The sequence below is a fragment of the Saccostrea echinata genome, unplaced genomic scaffold (assembly GCF_033153115.1).
Source record: "Saccostrea echinata isolate AGI-Se365-2 ecotype Australia unplaced genomic scaffold, CSIRO_AGI_Sech_v1 ptg000117l, whole genome shotgun sequence".
Taxonomy (NCBI): domain Eukaryota; kingdom Metazoa; phylum Mollusca; class Bivalvia; order Ostreida; family Ostreidae; genus Saccostrea; species Saccostrea echinata.
The window spans coordinates 675,304-696,390 of NW_026889866.1; the positions used below are offsets into that span (position 1 = coordinate 675,304).

The 21,087-nt window shown below is 31.7% G+C and overlaps 1 protein-coding gene and 1 pseudogene across 1 annotated transcript; both read right to left on the reverse strand.

The window, feature by feature from the left end:
- Positions 1-14,854: 14,854 nt before the first annotated feature.
- Positions 14,855-15,936, reverse strand: LOC133177293 (DNA polymerase III PolC-type-like). Its single transcript, XM_061312353.1, has 2 exons — positions 15,810-15,936; positions 14,855-15,666 (listed from the first exon to the last, which is right to left on the reverse strand). The coding sequence occupies exons 1-2, from the start codon at positions 15,934-15,936 to the stop codon at positions 14,897-14,899; spliced, it is 897 nt and encodes a 298-aa protein (XP_061168337.1). The 3' UTR covers positions 14,855-14,896.
- Positions 15,937-16,007: 71 nt separating this feature from the next.
- Positions 16,008-19,017, reverse strand: LOC133177294 (uncharacterized; annotated as a pseudogene).
- Between the last annotated feature and the right edge of the window lie 2,070 nt (positions 19,018-21,087).

Consider the following 21,087-nt stretch of genomic DNA (forward strand, 5'->3'; position numbering starts at 1 on the left):
TGTAGCAGGAGAATTTGCAAATTTAATGTATCAAACAAACATGAATAATTCAGAAATAAATAACAAGGTGGAAAAGTTTTCTGGGAAAGAAATCCTGTGGAGGCCCGAGGGGTTTCTTAATAGACCAAACAACGTCATTTCCCGTGAAGTTTTTCAATTTCTTATTTATTACTTATATTTACAATTGAGACGAATATTTGAATAGTAGTTTTACACGTACGACCCGCTTTATCACCATGTTGTAACTCGCATGTGCACTTCAATTACTGAGATTTGTAGTGGTAATTATCTTACTTTCTTATGATTCCTTCATACGTGAAGTCGAAGCCCGGTGGATGATCAGCGAGAGTTGTCTGTTTCAGTTTACATACCTTTGAAGGAATTTTTGGCTAAATGAGGTAAGCATGATTTCGGCGACTTACAAATGTTTTTTATTCAAAATCACATCAATAAAATATTTAATGGGCATCTGTTGATTGAAAAAATTATGGATATGTTTTATTTCTCTACGATATAATGCTATCAAGTTAGAAGTTCCGGAGGCAGGGTATCATAGCGCCATGTGTTCGGATCATGTTGTGACCTCTGACCCCTAATAAGTTCACGCAGAATTAAATCATGTTTGCTCTTCAATGTGTTCATCTAAGCAAAATATTTGCAAATGTAAATATCAAAGGAATAAAACTTAACACTGTCAGAATTTATAAAAAACACACATATCAATTTTGATATATGGAAGGAAACAAAAAAGAAAGAACAAAGAATTGTATGAAAATGGTATGTACACTAATTACAAATGAATATCCAGTTTTTGCTACTTTCATGATTTTCTCTTGTATTTCGAAGCAAAATCGACCTCTGAAGACTCTTCAAACATTAATCAGAATCCATAATAGTTAACACCAGCCTGATAATAAAAACTAAAAGCTTCGTTAAGGTATTACTTGTGATTGTATGTAATGATATAACGATAGGAAATCTTAATAAATGGGTGTCTAGTCATGCAGAAAAAAACTTCTTGCCGAAACTTTACACGCTTTATCATCTAGCTAGTTTTGATATATGGAGAAATGGTGTTTATTCTGCTAATTTGCATAAAGGCCATTTCGGAACTATAATGGCGGCCGATTTTATAAATGTTTATATAGAGAAAATATAAAAATTGCGAATTTTTATATCTTAAATATTTTTGATAAAGATCTCCTGCCGATGGTTTGATTCTTCATGATTTCTTCTACCGGAAATGACAAGATTGTAGATAACAAAAAGAAAGCTGAGACCGCCTTTTTGATTTTTTGAAAATTCGAACCGAGAGTATATTGTTTTAATGAAGAAAAGAGCACAGAATTGGTGTTTTTATAATATGATTGCGCCCATGACAAAAGGGCCTTATGGCAATTTTGCTAAAACAGAGAAATAACGTCATAAAGATATGACGTTGCAGACGGTGAGCGTCGACGCAGATTTTTTTATCCACGTGTTTTACGTTTTGACACGTCTAGCTCACTTTTGTCGTTGTTCTCAACATATTTTCATTTATATCTTTAATTCACGTCTTGATCTTCTAGTCCACTGATAGTAATTAAAATATTTAGAATTTTATTCGAGACGCGTTTCTTTACTACATGTTATTGTAGCTTTATACGTCTCTGATCTGGGCTATGCATTTCTTGTATGTATAGAAGCTTCAGACAAGGTGATTTTCTGGATAATTGAATATGGATGAACGAATGCGATTTTCATATATAGACAAATTGAAGTTATTTGTTAAAGACGGGTATATTATCAAAATATTGCAGAGGAAATCGTTTTCCTGTATAAGATCCGCCCCACCATTCTCAACACATCGATCATGTAAACATTGAAGCATTGGTACATCGTGCATAAATTTTTGCTGTAAAATGTTTTAATTGCCAAAAATTTAAAACTGATCACACTTCTTCCAACAGAAAAGAATTTTAAGTATTCTTGTAAGTTTTCACAAATCTAGCAAAAGTACGAACGAATGACAGACGTGGTATTATTTTTAAGAACTATAAATAAAAACAAGAGAGGTAACTCTGACAAGCGAGATACTAGAGAGGTACCAGAGAGGGACTTTCTTTTTTTCTTTTTTTTAACACCATTCAAAATCAACATACTCATACAAATTTGCTCCCGAGGTATAAAAAATGTTTTTAAAAATCTTACTTATCATCAGTTAAAAAAACGTTTTAATTATAAGTATTATATTTATATTTTCTTTAAAAGTATTTTTGAAAGCTCATGGAACTAGCTGCTGTCAAAGTGAAAGAGAAAAAAAATATAGAATAAGAAATAGATGCTACCAGACTTTCATTTATTTTTTTTTAAATCCGTTACATGTGCATCTATTTATTTTAACATGAAATTATTTTTTTTAAATAACTTGAATTTTTTTTTTCAGTAATAATGATCATAAATTTAAATAAAATAAAATAAAATGAAACAAAAAAATGTTTCGTCTTATTTTTGTTGTTGCCGCTTCCGATGTAAGTACTTGAAAACAAACAAAAACTACCGAATGAAATAAAATTGTTCTAATTGTTCTAGCTTAAAAAAAGTTTACATGTATGTATACCTGATGTGTATGTGAGAGAGGGAGAGAGAAAGAGAGAGAGGGAGAGAGATGTTACATTAAATCCAGTTTATTAATACAATGAAAATGTGAAACTTTAATGAAAAGGCGAATTTTCAAAAACACAACTATATCGTATTATGAAAAGAAATCTCTATCTCTTTTTTTCTTCTTTTGCTGTCTATCTATTTTCAGTAACTCGAAAATATAACATTTTGGTACTCGTGTTGTGCATAAAAAGTTCAAAGGTTTTAGCTTTATCTGCAGTTTTTAGTCACTTAAAAGTCAAATATATGTAATCCTTGTCATTCATACAATCTCAGCATTGTATTAAAGTTCTATTATCAATCTATAAAACTCGTTTTCTTATTGAAATAATAATATCAGTTATCGGTTTAGTATGATATTGCTTAACTTGCCGTTGAATTATGTAAACGGACTGATTTTGTTATTTGGATTTATTGAAATAAATCTTGTCAAGATCAAATTGTATTTAAACATGCATTGTACAAATTAAATTAAATGCTAAAAATATACTGCACAAAAGACTAAAAATATGTTTGAAAGTTTTTATTTTTGTGGCAGTGCAGGAGACCGGGGAAAAGGGCCAGGGTCATTTTATATTACTGGGACCTAACTACTTTACAGTGTATCTGTAAAGCTTTACAAGGATAAGCATATCCAAGTCTCTGGCATGGGGCCAGAATGGAATTTTTATATTGTAAAACTTCATATTTAATAACATTTGAAAACAATAACATTAGAATTTCATACGATAAAGAAATGGGGGGGGGGATTCTACACACACCATCACATAACAACATTTACATGTACCTAAATGTGTGCCACATCGTTAAAAATTGTCATTAAAAAACTCAGCCAGTCAATGAATATTATGAACCAGTCGCATTTAACTAAATGGATATATAAAACTTTCAATTAATTTTACACCCCCCCCCCCAGCCGAAAAAAATTCTATTAATTAATCTGCCTGTCATTGATTCATAACGACAACATAAATACATAATTATTTATGATTTATTTCTTAGAAAAATGTATTTCATATTAATTTTAAAAAATGACATATTGATTTCATTCAAAGTTCGGATAAAATTTGTTGAAATGACAATAAAATACCCGATATCTATTAATACCCAGTGTATACATGTTCTTCTAAAACCTTTTAATTTACAAAATCAAACAAAATCGTTATTCTAGGACGCAATTTTTCTCATGATTAACTAGATTTGATAGCAGTTAAGTTTCCAGTTCCAGGCATGTGGAGCTCATGATCGCTGTTTGTTTTGAAAATGACCCTGCTCATATATACATGTACGTAAGGAGAGAGTTCAAGGTGCAAAAATAAATTGAGGAATTATGTCAATATTATTTCAAACCTAACCAAATGACGTATCTGGAGGTTATGGGGTTGGTGGTGGGAAGGCATCCCCCCTGCACACCTTAAATGTAGGAAGATTTTAAAAATACGACAACCCTCGTATGCTATTAAACTCATGTTAACTACAAGTATTGCATGTTTTTGTCATTTAACTTTTAACCCCCCCCCCCCCCACACACACACACACACACAATCTAACCACTGGTCATCCTGGATCTGTTCCTTTCATTTTAAATGCATGTGAACTATAATTCATCCATTTGTTTATAATTTATCAACCTGCTTACTTAATTAATTATTCAAAAAATTTCCTTGATGTGACTGAAAAAATGTGTATCATTTTAATTTTAAAAAAGAAGTTTTGTTACCACATGCGGACAGAAGTCCTTCTGATTTTTCGTTTGAAGATTTTTTTTTATCGAATATTGCTTAACATGCAGTGTATCAACTTAATGTCCTTAAATTGTTGTACAGCGTATACGGTAACTCACTACATTTCACAAATTTTCTGTCTAATTATATCTAGAAAACAAAAAAAAAACAAAAAAAAAACAAAAAAAAACAAAACAAATCTTCACTACCCAGCAGCATCTATTTTATTGTTGTTCCCGATAATTTTTTCGAAATATTTTTTAACTTCACATTTTGAAAGAGATATCGTTTATACTGGATTCAACCCCCCCCCCCCCCAAAAAAAAAGACATCTTGTCCTATCAAGAGTCATGCTTAAAATGAGAAGATTTTCGAATGAATTCTACAGGTTTCTCAAACGATTATTACAGGAGATAAATACTTTGGTTTTGAGAGAATAAATTGATATTGAACAGAAGCCGCTTGCTTCTCGGGTTTTTCTGACATTCCAGCATAGTGAAATGTAAAACAAACAAACGAACAAACACTCATGATTCTTTACGCCACTGCATAATGGATAATAGTTGATACAACTATTTATTATCATATTATTCAATTATTAAAAGAGACAATGACTTAAAAATGTTTCTAGAAATGCTCAATAACATACATTTATTACCTAGTAACATTACAATGCAAAGTGAAAGTCATGTTCACTCGGAAAACTTTTGACGTTGGTGTGAAAGTAACATGACGTCATTGTTTACCTGTTAAAGTATCATTGATATAAATGAAGAAAAAACCTACTTAGAGTTGACGTAGGGCCATAAAAATTAAGATTTGGCAACTTCTAACCTTGCTCTATTAATATCCATGAAAAACTTAAAATGTGTAAAAATTGCCATAAGGCCCTTTTCCCATGGGCGCAATCAATTATTTTATGAGGAAATGTAAGTGTTTATTACAAGTTGACAAAGTTCATCTACCGATTAAGAGGTGCAGAAGACAGCCTATATTTATAAAATACATATGTTTTACTATTCCATGAGGAGTTACGATCGCCTTTTTAATTTGAAAACGGCAATTTTTTTGCATCAGGGTGACCTACTTTATATATGGAAAACGGTGTTCCGAGTCGTCAGCTGTTATTCACACAAAGAGCTAAGTCCACGAAGGGGCTAAATCGGCCCAGTCATCAAAATAAATGAAACTTTCTCACATAAAACTCTAAGTTTTGTATGTTGTAATTTATTTTTTAACAATATCTTTTCTGGTTTTCTTTTTACATTCGGTTAAGTTTGGTATTGTTTTCCTTATTTATACTATCACGTCATTACGTTGACGTTACATACTTTAACGTCGTGACGTTGACATTTTGTATAAGAAAGTAACATATGTACCTGTACGTTAATGGAATAAAAATAACCAATATAGACTCTTCTTTAAAATTTTGGTGAAATTTTACTATGAATTTTTCAAGAAGTTCTGAAAACTTTTGGTTTATTTTTTAATTAAAGCTATTTGTACTCTAAAGAAATGCCAAATATTTGTTATATACAACGGTTGTCTGGTGTAATCGTTAATACATGTAACACATTTTAAATGATAATAAAAGACACGTTAAGCTGAAAACAAACACAAAGTGTTAATCCATCATATTTGAGTAAAACTGAATTAATGTTGTAAAATATATACTACAGTAGCCATGGATAAGGATTTTATCATTCTTAAATGTGTTATTGTATGGTCATACGGCGTACAAACAACAAATAGACGGGTTTTTTTTGTTTTTGTGTGTTTTTTTTTTTTTTTTTTTTTTTTTTTTTTTTTTTTCAGAAAATACACAAGTACTCTTTAATAACGAAAACATAAAATTAAAATGAAAAGTTGCATTAAAAATGAAGACGTATGAAGTTACCATTTATTTTATTGTCATTTTGAAAATTTCGTTGCACTTCCGAAATTTATGGCATTTCCCGGACAATTGAAATGAAATTGTAGTTCATACATGTAATACACGTAAAATAGTGACGTTTGACGGCAATCCTGCGCACCACAGATTGTCAGGAAAGAAGCCAGTACAGACTTTTAAACAAGAGTGATGCAAAGCATCAAATCGGCCGCCAAAAAATTAAGAGTCCAACGAAAACACAAGATTTCCAAAGTATTTGAATTTCAAAACGGAACCTGAAGTTTAAAAAAAATAACAACAAGATAAACAGAAATGGCACGTATACCACTTTACTCAATGTAAATTACTTAATCGAAATAAAGTTCACTAGCTAATTATGATAAATATGTTATATCATCAAAGAGAAACGTTTTTTATATACCCACAATAGATATGAAAAGAGACTTCATACGACAAAAACGATCGAATTAATTATTGCTAACTAATCGTTTTCTTATCATATTATCATATCTTACGAGTATATTGGGGAGTACCTACATGTATTATAAACCCTTTTATTGAAATCATGAAGTAATGATTATCTGGTGAGAAGTGAAAATTAAATTGAAACACAACAATAACAAGACTTTCATATAGTTCAAAACCAGTTTTAACATTTTACTCATAATTTTCATATAATTATTTAAAATAACGTTTCGTTTCTCCATGTGCAATTTCTAACACAACTACAATTAAATAGATAGGCGATAATGAGTACAGAAGACGATAAAATAATCATAATATCATATACATATTGCATATGAGACTTTTAACCTTGACGTTTTCGGATCGTTATTCTTTGTAATTAAACAAAAATATACGAAAAACAGCTACTGGCAGTAGTAAATGGCTATCATTACAGACCGTCGAAAAAAAAATTATAGGCCACATGTCGAGCGACAATCTCCTATGCAGAGTTGTCGTTCGTTCTTCTCTCAGACACCACTGCAATGTGCTCACGTCAAGATTTTTGACATAACGTTAAAAACATAACATTTCAAGGATTATTTCAAATTAAACTTATAGTTTTATATCTATCTATACTTATAAATTAATAAATTTTGCAAATAAACTCCGAAACGGGTGCACCAGAGTTCTTACTTACTCCTCTAACAATACACTGTATACAAGATGATGTCCGTAAACTATATTTAGATTTCACTCGCATAATCAGTATCGTGCATTAAATTAAAAGTCTACTTTTATTTTCTATAAACAGCCATGAAATAGCAAAAACGTGAGTACGGTGGCGTTTCCGGTTGGCGGATCTAAGATACTGGCAATTTTTAATGAAACTGACAACAAGCAATCATTTATTTATATTATTAAACGTCATCACTGAATTATTCAATCAAAACTTGATTTATATGATATAAAAGAAATAAGCTGTGATAACCGATTAAAGAGGGAAATGTGCAAATTATTTTCGTCATTCACCGATCTTGATATTGACGGAAGCTTCTAGAACATCATATAGCATCGAGCCCGATGTTAAAAAGAAAAACGAGGCGATCGTTTAAAAAAAAGCTTTTGTATGAATGGTCATTGAAATAAGGGTAAATGATTGATAACACTATAAGTTTTGAATATGTTTATATATCGAAAGACTATTTCATGTATGTAGTAGGTTTTTCTAATAAATTTATCGGTAAAATTTGTATATACAATGGCATGTATTCCTTACTGAGAACATCGTGACAACGAATCCAAAGTACAATTTGTACTTCGTAATAAACTTGCTAACATGAAAAGAGAAAATTAATGAATAAGGTATTGTTCAAATACAATTAAAGCTGTGTAAAATGTTGTGCTTTAATCAATACATTTCAGTTTTTTTTTCTGAATAGTCTTTTGTATCAAATACTCGGCCTATTCATAGAGCGTTAAAAACTAATTTTTACACAGACCCCGTACTTGGGTCTTGTTTATAAATATGTATGTACCTAACTGATATGTAAAAAAAGTAAACTACATTTTTTAGATATCTATAAAGTACATACATTTTTATAAACCAAGACCCAAGTATTTGTGAATTCCCCCCCCCCCCCCCGAGAAAAAAATCATGTAGTTTATCAGTAAAATGTGCATATTCGCTGCTTTTATCCTTGACGTAAATGAAATAAGAGCATCTGAAGTACAATATCCATAACATAGTTTAAAAATTTTCACAATAAACGCCAAATAACGAAATTATTATTTTTCAAGTTTTTACAGAAAGGGGTGGGGTAGGGGCGGGATGGGGTGGGGGTGGGGTGGAGACATTCGTCTACTTCATGCGAGATTTTGAACAAAGTATTTCTTCCTGCTATAAGTCTGTAGGCTGTCAGTAAAACTATAATTATATATTTTCTATCGTTAGTGGTATAAATCCAATTTCTCGCGCTTGCGCGGGATTTCACCTAGTTTAGTAAATATTTATCTTTAAGGACTATCATTACGCCAGACATTTAATTATAATGAATTAAAAGAAACGCACTATCTCTCGTACTTATCACTGTGATATACGCGAGCCAACGACAAGAGTGGTCGAGCAACATATTACCATACCCCCCCCCCCCCAAAAAAAAAATTCCATGTTAAATGCCCGATCTTATAATAGTCAATATTCTATATAAACATCCTTTCAAAAAAAAAAAAAAAACAAAATGATAGGCAAAATTAGCAGTTATATCCGTTAATAATGATAATACATTCAGGATACAAGGCCGTAGGAACCGGTGGTGGCCATGCCCCCCCCCCCATAATTAAAATGTATGGCTATGCCCCCCCCCACCCCCGCCTTCAACTGAGATTGCTACCTACAGGGCTGGAATCTATAATAAATTTATGCAATGACCGAGTCACGAAAAATCAATCGTTTTTAAATTAAATATTTATCAAGGAGATTGAAAAGAAAAATGAAAACTGCTATTGAATTAATTTTTTTTATACTATATATACAAGAACTAATATAATTGGCATTATTATCTATTCACTTTACTACTTTCTTGTTTAAATGGCAGCAGTAATTGGTCGAACTGTCCCACGTATTTAATGAGTGAGGGTGGGAATCCCCCCCCCCCCAATAACCCCACCTTTTTTTTTTCTTCTTATTTTATATCGATGCTCTAACCCCCCCCCCCCCCCTTTATGAATTTACACTACTACATGTATAAACATGTTTGCTAAATCTTGGTTGCCCTCTCTCCCTTGGTGCGTGTTACATTTAAGCGGAGTAACTCAAAATAGAAAGAGATAGCAAGTAGCCTCCCTTTGACATTTTTTTCATGTGTTGGCTAGGTCACATGCGATACTGAATTTACTTAAAACCATAAAGAGTTGTCACTGCCTTGGTAGTAAGTTATTCGTTTATACAACATAGGACATTTTTCTTATAGAGGCCTATCACAAAAAATACACGCGATCTGTAAAATCAAAGACATAATTATAATATATAATAGTAATCTATTATACGTCTCTGGTAAAATCAATCTATTGTTTATTTAATTTGTCAACTCGAATTTTCTAGGTTCAGTACTTCGTAACATAATTTATGTTAAGAGGTCTCGGATCAGTAGAGGTTTTCACTGATAAATATTAATTAATCTTTTGTCTTAAAATGCCACTGGCGATTTCTGAAACGCATGTTGGGTATGGGTTATAATTATAATACATGCATGTAGTTATAAGACTGTATTGCGTAACATTAACCATTTGTACGCTGTTGATACAGACTTCACGACATACACAATTTATGTTTGTAAGGTGGCAAAACAATCATTATAAATAGTCTTGGTAGTTGCATCCGATGTAATTTGTTTGATATTCTAGGATATTCCGACACGGCCACTTAGGAGAAATAAAGATGTAGCCTACATGTTTCTCGGGTGATCTCCCTTTGATTACATAGTGACCATGGTGACGAGGAGCCGGGAGTTGGAAAACAAATTCAAAGCATAAATAAATAGGTTGTCAGAGGAAAAGAGAACACATTATTTTTTTAAGCATTTCAAAATAATGATTAGTTAAATATAGATCAGCTACTTGAAGGAAAAGTCTTGGGTCAGGACTGAGGCACGTGTATACACAAAATGTCGACATTATTGCATCTAGGCCTATATGCAGTCATGCTTAGCGAGAGTTTTTCGTACTTTTTTGCACCACAACACAAAATAACTTATAATAGATATAACATTCGCATTTCGAAACTTTTTAATATTTACAAAAACAATATAGAATCTTTTTCTTTTCTATTAATGTAGGGTAATCCCCGCTATTTTCACTTTGTGAGTCGGTGCTAAGATATTTGAATCGAACGAAAAGTATTAATTTCGATGTGGCCACACCCCTCGAACAAAATAAAAATATACTTTATTTATTCGTATTTTAATCCTCTTTTCAATGGTATACATTTTATTTTGTTCGAAGGGTGTGGCCAACACAAAAATTTGAATCAAAGACGAAAAAATGCTTTATTTTGATAAAAACTAACAAAGTGCACGTGTTTAGACGTTTTCCGTACAAATATGACGTCATCAAATAAAAAAAAATGGCATAAACTATTTAAGTTTGATACCCAAGGATAATATTTCTATTGTTAATTTTCTTCTTCCCATCAGTTTAATCTTCCTGAAAAAGTAGGCCGATTTAGCCCCTTCAATGATTTAGCTCTTTCTACCCATAATGCTATGACAGAGCCTTGAAGAAAAAACAAAACGAAACAGGCTTGCAGGTTTTAACATAAAAATTTAAAGAAATGGAATTTCGAGTTTATTCAGTATCTTATGAATATTATTGAGAAATAAATCAAGCAGAAACAATCTCATGAATAAATTGCACATTATTTCTCCATATGATATATGGAAGGAAACAAAAAAGAAAGAACAAAGAATTGTATAAAAAAATGTTATGTACACTATATAAATACAAATGAATATGCAGTTTTTGCTACTTTCATGATTTTCTCTTGTACGCAGTACAGTTAAGGTGCACAATGGAAATATCCGCGATTTTTTATGATACAAAATAAATGCTTTTTCGGGATGGCGATTCTTTTTAGTACTCTACTAATATTGGACGAATATAATTATGGTTATTAACCACATATTGAGGACGATTAAATTTTCTCTTTAGACCTGTCACGTGATTTTTGCACATATACTTGCAGTATTGAGGTCACCTATAAATTTCGATAGTACAAGGGCAAAACCAAGTTAAAATTTGAAGTTTAATTTTTAAATAGTTTCAACACCCATTGTGGTTTGTGAAAAGTGCTGCAATCCTATATAAATTCTACAATTTCATTGTTTAAAGGCAAACAAAATTTTTGCTGGTCAGCTTCATTAAAAATAGAAATAATTAATTCAGTTTCAAGATTTCAAGAGGATCGCAGCACTATTCAAATAGCTTATTACTTCTAAAGTTTATGATTAAAAACTTGTCATGATCTATTGAGGGTATGCCTTTGCATTATATCGATTTATTTAGACCCTTAGATTATCCTCCAATGTACCTGCATACAAATGTACGGCAGTACCCGTTAAATAGAAAATGTACGGAACATATATGAACAAAATCATAAAAAGGACATTGTATCTAAATTAATGGCCTCTTAAAAATCTGCAAGTAATATTCTATCTAATTGTAAAATTCACTTCTTCGTTGTGAAAATATTACTTGTTCCGCATCTCACTGCATACAAACTGCGTCAAGTTTTACAGAATAACGTCATATCGACAAATGCAGTGCGATCAGTGACTTGTTTAAACCTTGCTAAGTGGAATATAACCTACGACAAAAAGGCATGTTATAGTAAGTTTTGATGTAGTTTAATTGTCTCCTACAAATTAAAATCGCAACTCACATCATTTTTTGGCATTTTTAAGGATTGTTAGTTTCGTGTAAAGTCATATAGTTAATATTTCCCCTAAAAATTAGGATCCGGCTCCTTTTTGTAGCCTTAACTGTGCTGCGTATTTCGAAGCAAAATCAATCTCTGAAGACTCTTCAAACACTAATTATTCAAATACATAACAGTGAACACAAGTCTGATTATAATAACTAAAAGCTTCGGAAAGGCATTACCTATGATTGTAGGTAATGATATAATTATAGGAAATCTTAATAAATGGTTGTCTACTGTCTAGTCATGCAGAAAAAACATATTGCCAAAGCGTAAAACACTTTATATTCTATTGCCAAAACGTAAAACGCTTAATCTTCTATTGCCAAAACGTAAAACGCTTTATCTTGTAGCCAGTTGGATCTTTTTATATAATTTTCAGCATGAGACACGTCTACCAAGAAGTGTCCAACTCATGACCATTGCGAATTGTAGTTGTCTGCAAAACAAAAATAACTACAAAAAGAATAAATATAATACAATTTCTCAAATACCAAATTTATAAATTACTTGTAACGTAATTAAAATATAGAATTTGTATTTTTCTTATTATACTACAACTATGATTTTTGTTAAAAAAATATTGCTAACAGTAACAGAAAAGGATGATTGCAATTAGATATACATGTAACGACTAATTTTCGCTTCTAAAGATTTTATATTGAAGCCTAATTTCAATTTTGTATATTAATTAGGGATATCAACTAGTGCCTGGTTAACCGAGTACTCGATTGAACGTCCGAATCTCGAATACTAAAATGGTACTCGGTTACTTCGATGTAAATTTTTTCTTATTTCAAAGTACATATTCTTATCAAATATTTATCAAAAATAACTTTAAAAATATGCATACGGTAATTAGTGTGTTGTCATCTTCACCTGTAAAACACCTGTTATCGCCTGTGGCTGTGTATATACAGCAATAAGTGACCAACCATCTTAAAATTATTTCGTTAATATACGACGGCGAAATCGGACATGAATAGAAATGCCACTACCCACTTAAAAAAAAAAATTGAAAGTCAGTTTGCTTAGTATAAGTTTAGTGTACACGGGTGAAACACCAACATATGAAATAATAATAGACTAGCGATCCCAAAAACAACCATTCCTTCTCGTTCAGGATCACTAGTTTAATCATCAAACCTGCTAGGACTTTTATACTTCACATCTGTATTCCTTGTGATAAGTCTCCTCCTTGAGTATAAATATCTTTGACCTTGACCTTGGAGTTTGACCGACTTTTAAACAACTTTAGATAATAACTTTTGAATTGCTAGCACAAGGGCTTTTATATTTCATAGGTGTATTTCTTGTGACAAGGTCTGTCATTTTATACCAGCAAATTAGCCAGATTGTCCTCTTTTTGTATTGATCAAATAGATCCTAATCAAGAACTGTAAACAATTTGTAATTTTTTGGTGTATTAATTGTGTCTTTTGTGTTCACTTGATGCATAAATTTAGTACCAAAATCATTTCCGTTAGACTCGATGTTTGTATACATTAATAAACGCGATAAAAACAGTTTTGGGCTTTATCTGAGCTTAATAGGGCTCGGCTCATGAACACACTTGTATTTTCATTCTGACCGGGTACCCGGATACTCGATCGGATAAAATGACCGAGTAACCGATTATCAAATATTGACCGATTTGACATCCATTATATTAATTAAAGAATCTTGTAAATTTGAAATCAAATTTAAATGTTACAAATGAGTTCAGACTGTGATAAATTGATTCTATGTTTTTCGTTCTTTCTGCTTTTCAAATTTAGAAACTTTACACCTACCTGCCCTTGATGAAACAGAAGGTAAAATAAAATATGCATGAAGGTTGTTATTAAGGTAGGTCCCTAGTACTGGACCTACTTGTGTTTTTTCAAAAAATTGTGCCAAAATATTAAGATTGTTCATGCTAGGGTATGATGAATAAGAAGAATAAAGGGGTTGTCAATACTATTACAGAGGGAGAGTTTCTCAAAAACAGGTACACCCATTAGTCAATTGGCAATATCAGATTCCAATAAAGGTTTCACATAATAAGTCCATAAAATAGCTTTTTTTGATTATAATGATTTTTTTTTCAATTAAAATCAAATAAATACATCTAATTAAACAAATTAAAGTGCAATTTTATTGTAATTTCATTTCCCTTGATTTTTTTTTTTTTTTTTTTTTTTTTTTTTTTTGACAAAATTGAACAAAATGCCACCTTCGGACAGTCAAAAACCTGGAAATACAACAGCATTAAAATTATTGTAAAAAAAATTTGACTTGTGAATTTTCAGTCAAATTTTCAAATTATGTTCATCTATGACTACTTGTTAAAATTACATTTAAAAAACAGCACATTCCCAGCATAATTTTTTTTTCTCAGCACCACTATTTATTTGACCATTTTGTTGTCCAAATTTAGATTTTGATAAGGAATTTCAGATGAGGAAAGATAAAAAATACAGAACTACTGATGACTTTTATTTCATTTTATAGATGCATTACTGCAACAGAAAAACAACATTCTTTGAAATAACATATAATTTTAAAACCTATAATACTTTCTGTGTACCATAAATTACATATATTTTACATGTATCTGTTCTTTGAGTGGATGAAATGGAAATCCATTATACTGAGTCAAAATACATCAAAGTATATGTTCAATAGTATTTTAACACATTGTATTGTCTAAAGTAAAATACATACAATCAGTAATCATTAACAGTTATTCAAATATTCAACCAATTTATTGATTACATTAGATGACTTGGATATTCTAGGCTGCTTTGAACCAGATAATGGTTCACTAAAAACATTTCGTAACCCATTATGTGGATCCCTCTTGTGGATTAGCACCAACTTAGACAAACTAAGAGAATTTACAATCAACTTCTTTGAAATCATGGAAGATAAAACCTTTGCCTTAACAAGGGGCTCTAAAGACTTCTTAATGGCATAATAATTTAATGTGAACATATCTTTAGCTGTACATAGAGCCAACAACTTCATTTCAAAAAGTTCCTTCAATGCCTTCACATCAGCAATAGCATTATGTGCTTCATAATCTTTTCCAATAAAAGTGTTCACAAGAGTAACTTGTTTATAGTTTTTAACATCATCTTTGCTGAAAGATCTCCTAGACACCTGTAAGGTATCTATAAAACCAATGACAGTGCTTGCAAAACTGTCAAATAATTTAAATTTGACTAGCTGATTCATCAACACTGGTAAATCAAAATTTTGTATATTGTGCCCAACCAAAATAGGTTTACAATCAACAGCCTTCAAAAATTCAACAAACTGCTGAAGTCCTTCAAAGGCCTCTTTATGTTCAACCATCCTGCCATTATGCTTCAGCACACCACCAACAAAAGTAAGTCCAGTTGCTGCAGATGCATCAAGGCTAATTGGGGACTGCGGTGTCAAGCACATGTTGAACTCCCTCTCTCCAGATACAGCTGCAATCTGAACAATATCAGATGTTCTGGCTGAAATATATTAAAATAATATTGAAACTCCCATAGTGTTTACTTCTAAGTCAAGTGCAACACAATTCTCTTGATCTTAAACAAATACAACTACTTTCAAGTATTCCTTAGATATTTCTACCAAGATAAATTAGTTCACAAACCTAACCCAGTAGTCTCTAGGTCAAATACCACATAAGATTTGTTGGTACTTGGTAGTTGATCTAGTTTATTCAAAGAAATGTCTTCCAAATCAACTTCATCATCCAAACCAATTTTGCTGCTATACATATCAGTGTAATATAAATGTTCGGAAAAAATTATTAGCTACAAACAAACATCAAACATAAAAATTTAGTTCCAGATTAGTTGTATTTATCTGACTTACCTTCAAGAACAATTTGTGATGCATCTTTTGCAAACCGTTCTGACTTGGGCTCTAAACGCCTCCGTTTTGTGCTCCGCTTTGCTTGTTGTAATCGCTTCCGCTTCAGTCTACTTTGCAGGATTCTGGAATGCTTGAGGGTGTATCTTCCAGGAGACATTGTCAATCTTTTATTCACCTGGGGGAAAATAACAAATATGAATTTGAAAAAAAAAATCAACAAATTCTTTTCAATATGAAAACACGTAATAAATGTTTTTCAAGTAAAGTGATTACATATGTCATGGAATAAGAAATCAATTGTGTTTGCATTTGAATGTATTATTAACAATGATATCAAACATCTTATAGATATAATTCTCTAAAAACCTGCATATACATTAAATAAAACATCAATTGAAAATGAAACTGTGTGAAGTAAATCTAAAAAATGTAGAAAAGATAAGAACAAAAACTAATACATGCACAGTCAAACATGTTCAAATACTCTATCAGTCTATGACATTCTGATGTTAAAATTAAACTAGTTGCAGAAACATTGAATTCAAAATTAATGTTGTTTCTGCATCAACATTAACAACATCTATAAATTCTATTCATGCCATGTGTGAACATCAAAAGAACACTTTTTTCATTCTATACCTCTGTTATATAATTATACCCCTCATTTTTCTGACAGACAGTTGCAGATACTCTCCTATGCAGACTGTCTGAACCTCCATAGAACCTATCAATAGTTTAGGTGACATATTCCAATTAACAAAAGTTACATACATTTATTTGTGTGCATTTTTTCTCGGTTCATAAATTTGAAAATAAAAAAAAATCTTACAATCTTTTAGGTGCTTTGCTTGAAACCATGTGGTTAAAATTTTCTTTCACTTGAGTGGATCCCATCGACACAATCTCATTTGCCCTGTCTGCATACTTCTCAAACAGTTTTTCTAGAGCTGATCTCAGAGGCTCACTTGTTAAAGGTTTTCCATATGGCAGGTTCTTTGGTTTATATCCAGTATTTTCACTTCTGCACCATGTGCCACACATGGAATGATCCCCTGTAAAGATTAAATATACTTGTACAAATACATCATTTGTACCTTATCATGAACTCACTCATTTCTAAAAATAATTAGAAAATAATATAATTTTTCTTGCCAGTCTCTTACACACAAATACATGAACATTCTTTTCGCAAGTAGTATTCTTACCATATAAATGAGGAACAATTTTCCCCATATCATTGGCCAACTTTTCTGGGTCTTCAGATGCCTGACGAACACAATACATGAAGCATCTCTCAATTTGTGTTCTAACTTTAACATTTTTCAATACTTTATGGGTATTGCTGACTACCACAAGACTTCCAGTAAACCCTTTTTTCATGTGATTGCTGTCCGCCTTTTTCATTATATCTGGATCAACAGTTGCCCTCAATCTGGCTATAGTTGTAGAATCATTGTCCATATATAACTAACGTGGTGACCTAATAACATTTTATAATAAGCAAATTAACATAATAAAGCATTAGCACTTTCATTTAAAATCTTCAGACACATTTATATTCAGTAAAGCATTTTATATATATATATATATATATATATATATATATATATATATATATATATATAATACAGAACATGTCTATATAATTCACACCTTTTCACCTTGATCTTTTATGCTTTGAACCATCTCGCATGACATTGCAGGTTCCATAGATTTTGCAGACCCTGACCAGTTCCGACAGGAACATCCTTCTGTTTCGCCAAGTCACATATTCTGCATTTTTTTGATTTTACAGCATAACCAACACATTTCTTGGTTTTTTCCCCAATCAAACTTGCATGTCCTCCAAACATGAAAGAGAATTTTCCAATAGCAGTGAATACTTTGTATGATTATATTTTAGTAATTTAGTGAAAAGTTAAACTACCCAAATCAAATACTAATTAGGAAAAAATACCTGTAAGGCTATTATAGGCATGCCCAGTTCCCCTTTTCTGCCAGGCACCATCGAAGCTGACTGTAAGATTACCATCACTCCTGAAGAAAGATCCAATAATTATCATGCATGAAATTTCTACTTTTTTTCAATGATTCAAATTATTTTGACAAATACCAATAAATTTACTTTTCAACTTCCTCTAATAGACTGGTTCGACAACTTTCTTCTGCCATTTTACTCAGTGTACTGCCAACTTCCCTCTCCCTTTCCTTTAGACCTCCCTTCGAAATTCCTGGAATGTTTAGTGCTGCTAAGAAGGCGTTTAAATGCGACTCTCCGAAGCCACCATTGATCATTCCTAAAATAATAATCATTGACCAAAGATCAATCCACAGTATACTGAAATGCAGATGTTATAACTAGCATATTTATAAATACCAATGTACGCAAGTGTATCATGTTTATATAGACACTATATTATATTTCACTTACCTACTGCTACCTTCGTATTAATATCCCATGCCTTTCCACCCTTTTCTGTTAGATGTTTTTTGCCTGTTGGGACATCATTAAGCAGCCTACACTCCTTGTATCTACACTGCACTTGGAGAATTTGAGCGAGTCCGAATCTCGTCTCTCCAACACAATCGGACAAATGCAAAGGCTGTCCACATCTCTTGCACTCATTTAAATTAGTTGCAAGGGTACCAAGTTCGATGATTCGTCTACCTTCTCTCCAATCATTTTTACCTGTAGGCCCAGCAATTTCCTCTTTAGCAACATCAATATCGCGAGCAAGGGGGTCAACACAGTGATACACATGGTCTTCGCTGGCAATTGGAGTGATTACAGGTGTTTCAATATCTCCTTTGGAAGTATCATCATCACTACGGTTCCAATATTTTATGCACTCTCGCCTCAGGACTTCATTTTGTTTTACACGAGAGGATTTAACGAATTTTCCCTTCTTATTTCGCACCGCCATTATTGCGGGATGTTACTGATAAATAATAGTGTTAAAAACCTATACCGGAGTCCGATCCGGATATGACGTCACACGACTAGACCCTTACTTTAACATTAAAAGATAAGTTTAAAACAAGAATGGCACAGATAACAATGGCGTGTAATAAGATACGTAACCGCTCTTTTCCTACCTTCCTCACTATTGACAAAGGTTTCACAACGATGTTAACAATATGTCCATGAAATTACTGAAGATTTATACCATGGGCGCATGTTTATCCTATTGATATTTTTGACATTACAATGTAAATATATAACATAGGCAAACATGCCCCGACTATGTATTTAGTATTATGAATGTAAGTTACATATGTAAGGCTAGATATAGGCGTTTCTATGCAAATGAGCTGATGAAAACCATGAGATATCTTTATAAAACACAAAAAGTTTGAATCAAATTTCTAAAAAATATATTTAGTACCTACGGCATATTAAAGCCAGGACACGTCATATTATGACGTAATTTTTATCTATAGCTCAAGGTAATAAAGCACACCAAAGAACACTTCAGGCTCAAGGACATATCCTTTTTAACTTAAAATAAATAAAATATATAATGCTCAGAAGACATTTCTAAAGAGTTATAAAATTGCTGCACATATCATATGCACTTTCGAATTTGATCAGATTTTGAAAAAAGGAAAACTTACATCGGACTGTACATTTAACCCCTTTTTAACTCAAAACTTTAATAATAGTTGCTATACTATTGAACTGACGACATTTGTGCAGCAGAAACACAAAATCCTTGGATTATTGTGCTTCTTATTATAGAGTCTACCTTGTTTCTGTAAAATTATATAGGTGTGCCCTTAGGCCAAAGCTGTTTTGTTGATATATTTAAAACATGTAAAGACAAATGACGTCATAATGAGTGCTGATAACAATATGCCGTGGGTACTAAAGGTGTAAAAGAAAGTGCATGTAAACTGTAACATTCTCTAGGCATAGCCCTCATCTGTTCATCAATTAGTTCAACTGTATAGTAAGGCATGCTCATTTAACTCATTTGCGAATGTAGGTAAAGAAGCGTGTGTCTTTCTTTTCATATGTAGATCCAATACATGTAACTCGTGAGGACCTTATCCATGAAAAGAGCGTAAATGCATACTTTTTTTTTTTTGCAATTACCTTATGTTGCAGATTTGATGTTGACCATTCCTGCAATTTAAAAAAAATGTTCATTATGAAAGTCTACTTTGTTGCGAATTTAGAATGTCCTTAGTTGCTTTGCTTTAATACCATACAAAGGATGATGTTCCAAACTTACTTTCTGCAGCCCCTTTTTCTACGACGAATTATATTTCATCTACAACGATTTTGATAGTTTTCAAACAGTGTGAATAAATACGACGCTTTTTAAATAGTTTCAATAGTTCCGACACATTATTATTATGAGGAGATTTGTGACAATACGTCCTATTATGATAAGAACGTTGGCGGGTGTTAGTACAATAGAGGGATATGCATGTCCGAGGAATTTACCTTACATGGCTATATATATATATATATATATATATATATATATATATATATATATATATATATATATATATATATATATATATATATATATATATATATATATATATATATATATATATATTGTTCGCACATAATCGATTACCAAGAATAATTGTCCAATTCAATGACTGAACGACAAAACATGCTGGTTAACTACATGATTACATTTTATCAGAGGTGGTTTATCGGTCAACAAACACATTGTATCTACTACATTTCAAATTTTTAATGGTAAGCAGAGGGTTTTTTTTTTTTATACATGATAATACGCATGGAACCTCAGCGTTTACCGTTTTTGGGTCACGAAATGAACATGAAGCTTGTATTCACTGATACTCGGGAATACGTGTAGAAAATTACCCACCAAACGCTTTACAAAACTATGAAATTAAACAATGTATATTTATAAAACAATTGTTTGTAATTGTGAGCTGGACAATTGTAGATTCGTGTCTAATCTGTAGCTCAAATGCATCGGAAATCAAGCATAAAATTTCCCTAGCATTTTTGTGGTACTCACTCTTAATAGAGAAATACCGACATCTTACGAACGAACGTAACCAAA

Coding starts and splice junctions, on each gene's coding strand:
- LOC133177293 (XM_061312353.1), bottom strand. CDS start 15,936: ATGTATAGCAGCAAAATTGGTTTGGATGATGAAGTTGATTTGGAAGAC. Junction 15,667..15,809: donor CCTAGAGACTACTGGGTTAG/GTTTGTGAACTA, acceptor AATATATTTCAG/CCAGAACATCTGATATTGTT.